The following is a 12,271-nucleotide window of genomic DNA, read 5'->3' on the forward strand; positions in this document are numbered from 1 at the left end:
TAGAAGAGAAACGGAGACAACGTGACCTCGAAGAAAAACGACTAGCATATGAACACGAACGAGGCCTGAGAGAACTAGAAATCAAAGCCAAGATCAACGAAGATAGCGTGGCCGGGGCCAAGACCTCGGCCCCTCCCGTGGACACCAAGGTTCACCTACCGAAAGAGGTAGTCAAAGAATACTACAAGAACGATGATATCCAGCAATGGTTCAAAGCCTACGAGGTGGCCATGACCGCCCATCGGGTGCCCCTGAAGGATTGGGGCGCCAGCCTGTGGGGGAAGTTCGTCAACGAAGGGAGGGACGCCCTGCTGGAACTCCCTGACACCGAAATGACCTCCTATGAACACATGAAAACGGCTCTACTCACGCGCTACGGACTCACCCCCGAAATGTACCGGCAGAGGTTCCGAGACTGTAAAAAAATCCCCAGTACCACTTGGGTGGAATATGTGAACTTTTTTAGCAGAGCCTTCGAGGGGTGGGTCAAAGGCAGTCAGGTCACTACCTACCAGCAGTTGGTCGACCTTATGTTATGGGAGCACCTCTCCAACAACTGCTTCATCGAACTACGACAGCACCTCCTCGACAGCAGGTTGACAGAGCCGCGAAAGCTAGCGGTCGAAGCAGATCGGTGGGCGAGCAACGGCGTCCACCGGAACACCACAGGAGAATACGGACGAGGGTCCCCGGGGAACCACCGGCCGCGAGGCGGCGGGTCTGGCATCAGCCGAGGCCGAGACCTCCCGCCGGGGTCATCGCCCGCCTCCTCTACACCAGCCTCCAGCCCGAGGGGGGCCCATCCAGCCCGACCGGGGCCACGCCCCAACGTTACGTGCCACAGATGCCAGCGGCTGGGTCACTATGCCAATGATCCTCTCTGCCCCATGAACCAGCGGCCCGGCCCCACCGGGCCCCCCGGTCGACAAATCACTGCCGCTGCTCTGAGCGAAGAAAAGGATGAAGAAGAAGAGGTCCCTATGGAACCAGAAGAATGGGAGTCCCTGGGCGACAAAGACATGATCCCCCGAGACCAGATTCCGATCAACACCCAGAAGTACCGCCAGTGGGTCACCATCAACGGACCCCGGGCCGAGGCTCTCCGTGACACGGGGGCCAGCATAACCGCCATCCGCTGCCATCTGGTGACCCTAGAACAAATCTTGCCCCACGTTCTGTGCCCTGTCCGGTCAGCGGACAATTCCGAGAGCCTGTGCCAGATGGCTCGCATCCCCTTCGAGTGTCGAGGAGTGTCCGGCATGCTGAAAGTCACCATCCGAGACGATGCCCCGGTGGACTGCCTCCTAGGGAACGACCTGGAAAGTTCCCCCTGGGCACAGATCGAGGGAAGAGAGCATCTGGGGATGCTAGGTCTTCCTGAATGGGTTTGCGTAACAACCCGATCCATGTCCACCCGGGACGCCGTCCCAACCGAAGACAATCTGCCCGAAGAACCTGAATGGCCGGCACCTCCGCCACCCGCCACGGCCACGGCCGAACAAGAACTGGGTCCGCAGGGCCCCAGCCATGAAGAACTTCCCGAGCTCGGGCCCCTTCCCGAACTAGCCCAGTGGCACCAAGAAGGGGGCCCCACCCATGAGCAGTTCCGTCGGGAACTAAAGACATGTCCTTCCCTTGAGGGACTCCGACAACAAGCCGCCACGCAAGCCACAGGAGACTCCTCGGGGTCCCACTGGATCTATTGGGACCAGGACCTCCTGTACAGTGAACAAAAGATCGCCGAGCTGGGGGCCGGCCGAGTGCTAGTCGTCCCCCTCCACTTCAGAGACTTTCACATGATGTGCCCCTCGCCGGGCACCTGGGGCAGGACAAAACCTACAGCCGCCTGGTGACCCACTTCTATTGGCCAAAGATGAGCAGCGATGTGTACAACCACTGCCGAACCTGTCCGACCTGCCAAGCCAGCGGAAAGAGTGGGGGGAAAATCAAGGCCCCACTCCAACTGTTTCCCGTGGTGACCACTCCCTTCGAGCGAGTAGGGATCGACATCGTGGGGCCCCTGGATCCTCCAACCTCTCAGGGGCACCGCTTCATCCTCGTCCTGGTGGACCATGCCACCCGCTACCCAGAAGCTATCCCCCTCCGGACTATCACAGCCCCCGTAGTGGGTCGGGCGCTAATGGGGATCTTCTCCAGAGTCGGCTTCCCCCGAGAGGTCGTAAGTGATCGGGGCACAAACTTTATATCGAAATATATGCGGTCCCTGTGGCAACAGTGCGGGGTCGCGTATAAGTTCACCACCCCGTATCACCCTCAAGGGAATGGACTAGTGGAGCGATTTAATAGGACCCTGAAAGGAATGATCAAGGGCCTAGAAGAGCCCCTCCGGCGCAAATGGGACGTTCTGCTGCCATGCCTCCTGTTCGGCTACCGGGAGGTACCCCAGAAGCCCCTTTGAACTATTATATGGACACCCTGTGCGAGGCCCCCTCAGCCTGGTCAAGGAAGGCTGGGAGCTGGCCGCCTCCAATACTCCGCCCGATGTTTTCCGGTACCTCTTGACTTTCCGCAACCAGACTCGGAAGTTCCGGGAACTGGCCGAAACCAACCTGAAGGCCAGTCAAGAGGAGATGAAGCGCTGGTATGATGAAAATGCCTCGTCCATTGAATTCGAACAGGGCCAGCAGGTCTGGGTCATGTCCCCGGTCGACCCCGGCGCCCTCCAGGACAAATGGACGGGGCCTTTCAAAGTGGTGGAGCGCAAGAGCCCCGTCACCTACCTAGTGGACATGGAGTCCCCCCGGAACCCCCTCCGGGTCCTACACGCCAACCGGCTCAAGCCCCACTTTGTCGGCACCGAACTGAGCCTGTTGTTGGCTACCGATAACGGAGCAGAGGACGACTCCGAGCCTCTACCAGACCTCCTGAGCACCTCCGAGAAAGATGGCTCCGTCGAGGGGGTCTCCCTCTCTCCCGCGCTGACACCCAAACAGCGCCAGGACTGCCAGAAACTGCTGGGTCAATTTGCGAACTTATTTTCCCTCACCCCCGGAGTCACCCAGTGGTGTGTTCACGATGTCGACACCGGGGACAGTTCGCCCGTGCGGCACCAAGCCTACCGAGTCCCCGACCGAGTCCGGGCCTGCATCCAAGCCGAAGTTTCCAAGATGCTAGCCCTAGGGGTAGTCGAACCCTCAGACAGTCCATGGGCCAGTCCCGTCGTCCTGGTCCCTAAGGCCGCCGCCCCCGGGGTGCCCCCGGAGCTGCAGTTCTGTGTCGACTACCGGGGACTGAATGCCGTCACCAGGACCGACGCCCATCCCATTCCCCGAGCGGATGAACTGATCGATCGCCTGGGAGCCACCAGGTACCTCAGCACCTTCGACCTCACGGCCGGATATTGGCAAATCGGCCTCACGCCAGGGGCACAGGAACGATCCGCTTTCTCGACCCCCGATGGCCACTTCCACTTCAACGTGATGCCCTTCGGCATGAAGAATGCTCCGGCCACCTTCCAGAGACTAGTGAATCGGGTGCTGGCAGGGCTGGAGGAGTTCAGTGCCGCCTATCTGGACGATATTGCGGTGTACAGCCTCTGTTGGGACGAGCACCTGACCCACCTCTGGAAGGTCCTGACGGCCCTCCAACGGGCCGGACTAACAATAAAAGCCAGCAAGTGCCAGATCGGACAAGGGTCAGTGACCTATCTGGGACACCAAGTGGGGAGCGGCCAAGTGGCTCCCCTTCAACCCAAGATCGACGCCATCCAGGCCTGGGAGCCCCCCGTCACCCAGACCGCCGTTCGAGCCTTCCTGGGGCTCACTGGATACTATCGGTGGTTCATAAAGGACTATGGGAGCATTGTGGGGCCCCTCACAGAACTAACCTCCAAGAGACTACCCCCGAAGGTGCACTGGACCCCGAGTGCCAAGTAGCCTTTGAGACACTAAAGACTGCCCTGTGCACCGTCCCGGTGCTCCAGGCCCCCGACTACAGCCGAGAGTTCATCGTCCAAACTGACGCCTCGGAACACGGCATTGGGGCCGTACTCTCCCAAATGAACTCTGACGGAGTTGACCTTCCTGTGGCCTTCATCAGCCGGCGCCTGCTGGCCCGAGAACAACGATGGAGCACCATCGAGAGGGAAGCATTCGCCGTCGTATGGGCCCTAAAGAAGCTCCGGCCCTACCTCTTGGGCACCCACTTCCGAGTACAGACCGACCACCGGCCCCTGCGGTGGTTGATGCAGATGCGGGGCGAGAACCCGAAGTTGCTACGTTGGTCCATCTCCCTCCAAGGGATGAACTTCACCGTGGAGCATCGCCCTGGCAACGACCACGCCAACGCTGACGGCCTCTCCAGATTCTTCCGCCTTGGCGAGGAGAATCCCCAAGAAGATGGGTGACTCTCCCCTGCCTTCAGCTGAGGGGACGTGTGTTGGATCCGGCCTCGTGGCGTGGTCCTACCCCTCCCGCATGGCGGGCCCCGGGCGACATCGGCCCTCCATCCAGCCCGGGTCGGCCTCGGGCACACCTCTGCACGACCTACGAACCCCCAGATCCGCCACCCGGCGGCCCCCAACCACTGACACGGCACACTCGGGCCGCCCCAGCATTACCGGTCCGGTGCCCACCCCGGACCCTCATTCCAGGCCCGACGCCATCTTGGGCCCATCACGTCACAGACACGTGGTCCCGGCCCAGCCGCGGCCACGGCCCCAGCGAGCCCGCCATCGAGGCACCAAGAGCCCTCCGGGTGGTAGAGTGGCCACTCAACCAGAGACAAGGAGAGGGGAGTTTCGATGGCTCTCCAACCGTCCCCGGATGCCTGGTTTCGATCGGCCTCCGGCCTCCCTGAGCGCGGGCTCCACCCCCTGCTGGGTGTCTGGACACCATCATCCCGGCCCCTCTGACCCCCAGGCGAGAGGGTCCGGACATCAAAGGACTCCAGACCTATATCTGGGCCAGCCCCGGGATAGGACGGCAGTTGTATCCCAGAGTCGAGAAGCCGTGCTGACGCTGTCGCGGCTGACCCTGAGACGAACTCCCCTTGCTGTTCTACCTGGAACCTGCTGGCGCTGCCGCGGTCCATCTTCGCTGTAACCACCTTGGAGCCTGCTGGCACTGCCGCGGTCCATCTTCGCTGTAACCACCTTGGAGCCTGCTGGCGCTGCCGCGGTCCATCTTCGCTGTAACCACCTTGGAGCCTGCTGGCGCTGCCGCAGTCCACATTCGCTGAACCATCTTGGAACCTGCTGGCGCTGCCGCTGTCCACACTCGCTAAACCCTCTTGGAACCTGCTGGCGCTGCCGCAGTCCACACTCGCTGAACCACCTTGGAGCCTGCTGGCGCTGCCGCGGCCCAACCTTCCGGAACCCCCCAGCTCGAGGATTGAGAGCTGTGAGTAGAGTCTCCTGGCAACCGACCATCTATAAGACTGTCCCGCTACCTTGCCCCTTGTCACAAGACTTTCCAGATCTCTGGATCTGCTGTATATATTGAAACGATACTTATTGCCAGATAAAGATCGAAAACTCTATCTACGTGTGGTGTACATTTGTAGTGGTGTGATTACTCTGCTGTACGATCCTAGGAGAGGGCCCTCACGTCGGAGGCCTCTCGACATCGCTCGGTCCCTTCTCTGAAGGAGGGGTAGACCTAGGGGTGGTCAGTCAGACACCTTCTGCCTCCCCCGGGTTCGCCTTTCTAACAACGCTTATGTCTCTCCTTTGGCCATGATTGGTTGGAAATGGGGCTTTAATATTTGGTCCTAGGCTGATGATAATGCTAATAGCATTTGAGATAAAATATGAGAACACTATGAGTAACTTAACTAACTGCCTTTCAGAAACCCCAGGTTGGATGTTAGACCACTGCTTGAGATTAAACGCAGAGAAATATGAGATACTGCTTTTCGGCGGTGCACACCTAGTTTGGTACACAACCTGGTGTCCCCATCCATTAGGCACTGCTCCCGAGCCCAACCGTATGGTAAAAAATCTTGGATTCCTGGTAGATAATACGTTAAGCATGCAAGATCAAGTCCGTGTATTGTGTGGCCAAAAGGTTTGCCATGCGAAATTTACTAAGGAGACTTTGTATGTGTATCCCCTTGAATTGGAGAAAAACAATCATTCAGGCCTAACTGACCAGTAATTTAGACTATGGAAATGCACTTTATGTTGGCATGCAGCTGCCAGATTGGTTCGTAACTGTAACAAGTATAGTTCTGCTGCAACTTTCCTGAAAGAGCCTCACTGGTTGCCTATGAGACAAAGAGCCAAGTTCAAACTACTGCGCTAGAGCAATATATAAACTTGGACCTACAATCAATCAATCAATGTATTTATAAAGCGCACTACTTACCCGTGAGGGTCTCAAGGCGCTGAGGGGAAAGGTGTGCCGCTACTGCTTGAAGAGCCAGGTCTGGAGGAGTCTTCTGAAGGTGAGTAGGTCTTGGGTCTGCCGTAGGTGGGTAGGGAGGGTGTTCCAGGTCTTGGCTGTGAGGAAGGAGAAGGATCTGCCACCGGAGGTAGTCCGTTGGATGCGTGGGACCGTGGCGAGGGCGAGGCTGGTGGAGCGGAGCTGGCGGGTGGGGGTGTGGAAGCTGAGTCGACCGTTGAGGTAGGCTGGTCCGGTGTTGTGGAGGGCTTTGTGTGCGTGGGTGAGTAGCTTGAAGGTGATCCTCTTTTCGACAGGGAGCAGTGTAGGTCTCTCAGGTGAGGGGTGATGTGGCTCTGGCGAGGGACGTTGAGGATCAGTCGGGCAGAGGCGTTCTGAATGCGTTGCAGTCGTTGTAGGTGCTTGGCCGGGATGCCTGCGTAGAGTCTCCTGCTGACGAGGGCCTGGGTCACTGTTCTTGTTTCGGTAGGGATCCACTTGTAGATCCTGCGAAGCATGCGGAGGGTGTTGTAGCAGGAGGAGGAGACAGCGTTGACCTGCTTCGACATGGAGAGGGAGGAGTCGAGGGTGAATCCCAGGTTGTGTGCGTGGTTGGTGGGTGTCGGTGCTGTTCCCAGCGTGGTCGGCCACCAGGAGACATCCCAGGCTGAGGGGGTGTTTCCGAGGATGAGGACTTCCGTCTTGTCCGAGTTCAGCTTCAGTCGGCTGTTCCTCATCCATTCGGCGATGGCCTTCATTCCCTCGTGGAGGTTGGTTTTGGCGGGGTGCGGGTCTTTGGTGAGGGAGATGATCAGCTGGGTGTCATCGGAGTAGGAGATGATGTTGAGGTCATGCTGGCGGGCGACTTGTGCGAGGGGGGCCATGTAGACGTTGAACAGCGTCGGGCTGAGGGACGATCCCTGGGGTACGCCGCAGATGATGTTGGTGGCTTCGGAGCGGAAGGGGGGAAGGCGGACGCTCTGGGTTCTGCCGGAGAGGAAGGATGTGGTCCAGTCCAGGGCCTTCTCTTGGATTCCGGCTTCTTGGAGGCATGTCTTTAGTGTTCGGTGACAGACAGTGTCGAAGGCGGCTGACAGGTCCAGGAGAATGAGGGCTGATGTTTCGCCGTTGTCAAGTTGGATCCTGATGCGTCTGTGGCGGCGATGAGGGCTGTCTCAGTGCTGTGGTTTCTTCGGAATACGGCCTGGGATGGGTCTAAGATGTTGTTGTCCTCTAGGTAGCGGGTCAGTTGCCTGTTGATGACTTTCTCGATGACCTTCGCCGGGAACGGGAGCAGGGAGATGGGCCGGAAATTCTTGAGGTCCTTGGGGTCCGCCTTGGGTTTCTTGAGAAGGGCATTGATCTCGGCGTGCTTCTAGCTTTCCGAGAACGTGGCTGTCTCGAGGGAGATGTTGATTACTTTCCGTAGTTGGGGTGCAATGGCTGAGTGTGCTTTGTTGAATATGTGGTGTGGGCAGGGGTCGGACAGTGAACCTGAGTGGATGGAGTTCATGATCTTGCGTGTTTCGTCGTCGTTGATGTTGGTCCAGGAGGTCATACGGTTGGTGCGGGTGGAGTTCGCAGGGGGGGGTGGAGTCTGGCGTTGTCTGGGTGGTCGAGATGTTGAAGCTGTCGTGGATGTCAGCGATCTTGCGATGGAAGAAGGTGGCCAGCGAGTCACACAGTTCTTGTGAGTGCGGGATGTCGTTGTTGTTGGCGCTGGGGTTAGAGAGTTCTTTCACAATGCTGAAGAGTTCTTTGCTGTCGTGAGCGTTGTTGTCCAGGCGGGTTTTGAAAGACGATCTCTTGGCTGATCTGATGAGGTGGTGATGTCTGCGAGTGGCGTTCTTGTGGGCTGCGTGGCTGTCCGGTGTTCGTTCGTGGAGCCATTTCTTCTCCAGTTTCCGGCATGTGCTTTTGGAGGTCTGGAGCTCTTCGGTGAACCAGGTGGCTTTCTTGCTGGTGTGACTGTTGGAGGGTTTCTTGAGTGGGGCGAGGGAGTTGGTGCATTTGTGTATCCATTGTCTGAAATTGCGGGCGGCGGTGTCTGGGTCGGTGGGGTCGGTGGGTGGTTTCTGGGCGAGGGTAGTGGCTAGCTGGTCTTCAGTGGCTTTGCTCCAGCAGCGGCGGGGCAGCTGTTGGGTGTGGTGGTGCATGTTGGGTTTCTTGTAGGTGAAATGAACGCTGCGGTGGTCGGTACAGTGGAGTTCGGTGATGTGGTCGAAGGAGACGTTTGAGATTGTTTGAATTCTATGTACCCTGGTGCCTCTGGGAAGGTGACATAAGAAATGTTTTGTCAAACTATTCCCTGCGAATTCTCCAGCTTCTTTCCTTCTGGCTGAGTGTTAATGTGCATTTATTTAAAGTATTTCCATCTTCTCCTGATAATTTCTGGCTTTACCTTCTACAGTACTGGTGCCTCTATTGCTCACCCTTTCTGTGGTTGCTCCAACCCAGCCTCTCCAACCAGCCTTTTCTATGCCACCTTATGCCACCAGTCTTTTTGACTTTCTTGTGCAGAAATCCATGCCTGCCTATGTTATTTTACGATGGCCACTTGACAGGCAACTGAAAAGTCAGTCAACTTTTTCTCAAAATATTTTGAAAAAGAATGCAGCCAAAAAGTGTACGGCTGGAAATGGCTGAACATCTAAAATATAAAGTATTTAATTTGCAATAGCAATATATTTTCAGAAGACACTGAACTAAGGAAATCATGTGCATTCTAAAGTAGTTGAGCCTCTAAGAAATAATTAAGCATCAACGTGTATAGTCAGTCAGTGAGGAGAATATTTATAGTTTGGTGGGTGTGGGACATCTTCCAAAACTTGGTGTATGTTTTGTATCCATCAAATTCTAAATGACTCCCTGAGTTATTACATCTAAAGACCGATTGACATGACAGATAACTTGCAACTCACAATCTTTTGGGTGAACATGTTGTGACGGGGTGCAACGGAAATGGATTATTGGCGAGACTTTCTATTTTTATCAAGGGTTTGGAATAACAGGTGTCCTTAGTGGATCAGGCAATTGTGTGTACTTACTCAGTAACCAGGCCTCTTTCCATTTATCCAGCATGTTCTTGAGGAGCTGCAGCTCCTGAGGCAAGCTGACCTTCTCTCTTTCTTTCAACTTCTCCTTGGTGGGCCTGGGTGTAGGATTCATTTCTGCCTGAGTGTCCACGGGGCAGGGTAACGCCGTCCAACGTAGAGCTTTCCTTGCAGGCTTTTGAGCTAGTAAAAACAGAGAAGAAATAGAAAGTCATCCTATCAACCAAATAAAAATCACAATTTCAAAAGAAAAATCTCTTCTTCCTTCTACTACAGATATCCTTAACTGTCAGTAGGGCAATTAAGGAATAGAGGGACACTTGAAGTGAAAATGATTGATTTTATCTGTGAAATGATCATGTCTTTATTAACAGAAGCACAAAAAGATGGGCATACCCGGGGTTGGGCATAGTTAAGAAACTTTGGGGCAGATTTACAAGCCCCTTGCGCCACGTTTGCGTCATTTTTCCCATGTTAAAAATGACGTAATAGTGGCGCACAGGGCTTGAAAATCTGCACGTTTGTTTCTCAACCTCACCCTAGGATTAGTCAAACCCTTCTAGCCCAATGAAATTGCTGGTGCAGAATGTTTGTGAGTCAGGGCTTCCTGCTCCCAACATCCTGCACCTAGAAAAGTAAGAGGCAGCTACTTCCTCCTTTGCCCAGGCAGGTCAGTGGTGCATGCAGGGGCAAGTAGATAGGGTGCGGGTCATGGTTCTGCACAAGTGGTGATGACATGGAGTGGGAGGGAGCTGCAGAAAGGATGGGTTGGGACTCAGGACATCACCGCAGGCAGCAGTATCTGAACCAGGAACGGGACTGCTGCTGCTCTGCAGCAGTCCACTGACTGTTTTGTTTCTTGTAATGGGAATATTTTGCCATAGCAGCCACTGAAGTTTTCACATTTTGTAACTTTTGTTTGAGAAATGGGAAGCTTACTAAGTAAAAGAACAATTTTCAAACTTGCAAGCATGGAGAGGGAGCAACTTCCCCTACTGTTACGCATAATTAGAGAGGTATAGATTAACTTTGGTTTCGAGTGTGTCCAGTGTTATTTTATATATTTTTAATTATTGAGGAGTTAAAACATTTTCACATGAAATACTGTACGTAGAAACACATATATAATGGCAATATTTGCTAATTTCTTATAAAAAACTGAGATATTTATGGTGTGGAACCTGGGGAGTCAGGACAATAGACAAGGCAGTACACATATATAATATTTAAACATATATTACATATTGTACATAATATATGGATGGTCGCCGATTAGGGTGTTGAGGTGGGTGAAAGGTAATGGCTGGGGAGGGGAAGCGTGAGTGATTCTTATATCTGCAAATCATAAAATGGTAGGGTATTTTGTGTACATCTAGGTTCATGAAAATCAATGAGGAGCATATTAGAAGCCAGACTGTTCTTGCGTAGCGGAAGACATCCCTCTAGAGACTCCAAGGTACTTTCAATGTAAAGCGTCTACACTATATAAAGGTGAAAGCAAAATGTAGCGCTGGATGACAAGAAAAGTAATTCCAATAAATATTTACAAATGTAATCCAACTGCCCTGAAATGTAATCCCTGAGTGCTATCATTAAATGTAAAGTGATTATCTCAATGGACGGTTGGGTCATTTGAACTAATACTGTGAAAAGCATGCATCGTTACTTCAACATCGTTTTATCTAATCTAATGTACAGGATCGAAGTCGCTTGACGTGCCTCTCATTCACTGTAGCAAATGGCAAAGTCATGAATGGTTTAACTCAATAGTAGGTCTTTAAGAACTAGAATTCTTCTACAAGGAAATATGCTATTTAATATGGCTGTCTTGAAGGAGAAGGAACAGAAACATGCAGTGTAACACGAAATGTCAACATTAAAATTGCACAGTGGCGTAGCAGGGAGGGCAAGTCCGCCCCTTGCGGCATGAGTTTTGGGGGTTGCGTCCTCCCCACCCCGCTCTTTCCTACAGCCGTCAGGGGGTGGCAAATGCAGGGCCCGCCATGGGTGGCTAAAGGTCTAGCTATGCCACTATATTGCACATTAAAATGAGCTGAGGATATTGGCGAAGAGGGGGTATATGAGAGCAGTAATTGCCCCAAGGAGTTTAAATAAATCTGGGAGGGTTGGTGGGCACTGGATAGAAAATTTGGTAACAACCGGTGGGCATTGGATAGAAAATTTGGTAACAGACGCTCAATCAATCAGATAATTTGTAGAGCACACTACTCACCCGTAAGGGTCTCAAGGTGCTAAGGGGGGGGGGATGCTGCTACTGCTCGAATAGCCAGGTCTTGAGTAGTCTCCTGAAGGTTAGTCAGTCTTGGGTCTGCCGTAGGAGGATGGGGAGGGTGTTCCAGGTCTTGGCGGCAAGGTAGGAGAATGATCTGCCGCCGGAGGTCGCTCTTCAGATGCGAGGGACGGTAGCTGTGGCCCGGTCGGCGGAGCAGAGCTGGCAGTTTGGGGTGTAGAAGGTGAGTCGTCTGTTGAGGTATGCTGGTCCGGTGTTGTGGAGTGCCCTGTGTGCGTGGGCGAGGAGCTTGAAAGTGATCCTCTTGTTGATGGGCAGCCAGTGCAGGTCTTTCAGGTGGGGTGTGATGTGGCTGTGTCGAGGGATGTTGAGGATCATGCGGGCAGAGGCGTTCTGTATGCGTTGCAGTCGTTTCAGCAGTTTGGCAGGGACTCCCGCATAGAGGGCGTTTCCCTAGTCTAGCCTGCTGCTGAAGAGGGCCTTGGTGACTGTTCTTCTTGTGTCGGTGGGGATCCACCTGTAGATCTTGCGGAGCATGCGGAGGGTGTTGAAGCAGGAGGATGAGATGGCATTGATTTGCTTGGTCATGGAGAGTGTTGAATCGAGGATGAACCCCAGGTTGCGTG

General features: G+C 54.2%; 1 protein-coding gene across 1 annotated transcript in view; it reads right to left on the reverse strand.

The window, feature by feature from the left end:
- HEATR4 (HEAT repeat containing 4) overlaps window positions 1–12,271 on the reverse strand; it is a 427,614-nt gene that overhangs the window by 253,087 nt on the left and 162,256 nt on the right. The window contains exon 5 of the mRNA XM_078659659.1: window positions 9,389–9,577. Within this exon, the coding sequence (XP_078515785.1) occupies window positions 9,389–9,577 (189 nt within the window). The remainder of the gene's footprint in view (window positions 1–9,388; window positions 9,578–12,271) is intronic.

This window comes from Lissotriton helveticus, chromosome 9 (genome assembly GCF_964261635.1).
Source record: "Lissotriton helveticus chromosome 9, aLisHel1.1, whole genome shotgun sequence".
Classification (NCBI taxonomy): domain Eukaryota; kingdom Metazoa; phylum Chordata; class Amphibia; order Caudata; family Salamandridae; genus Lissotriton; species Lissotriton helveticus.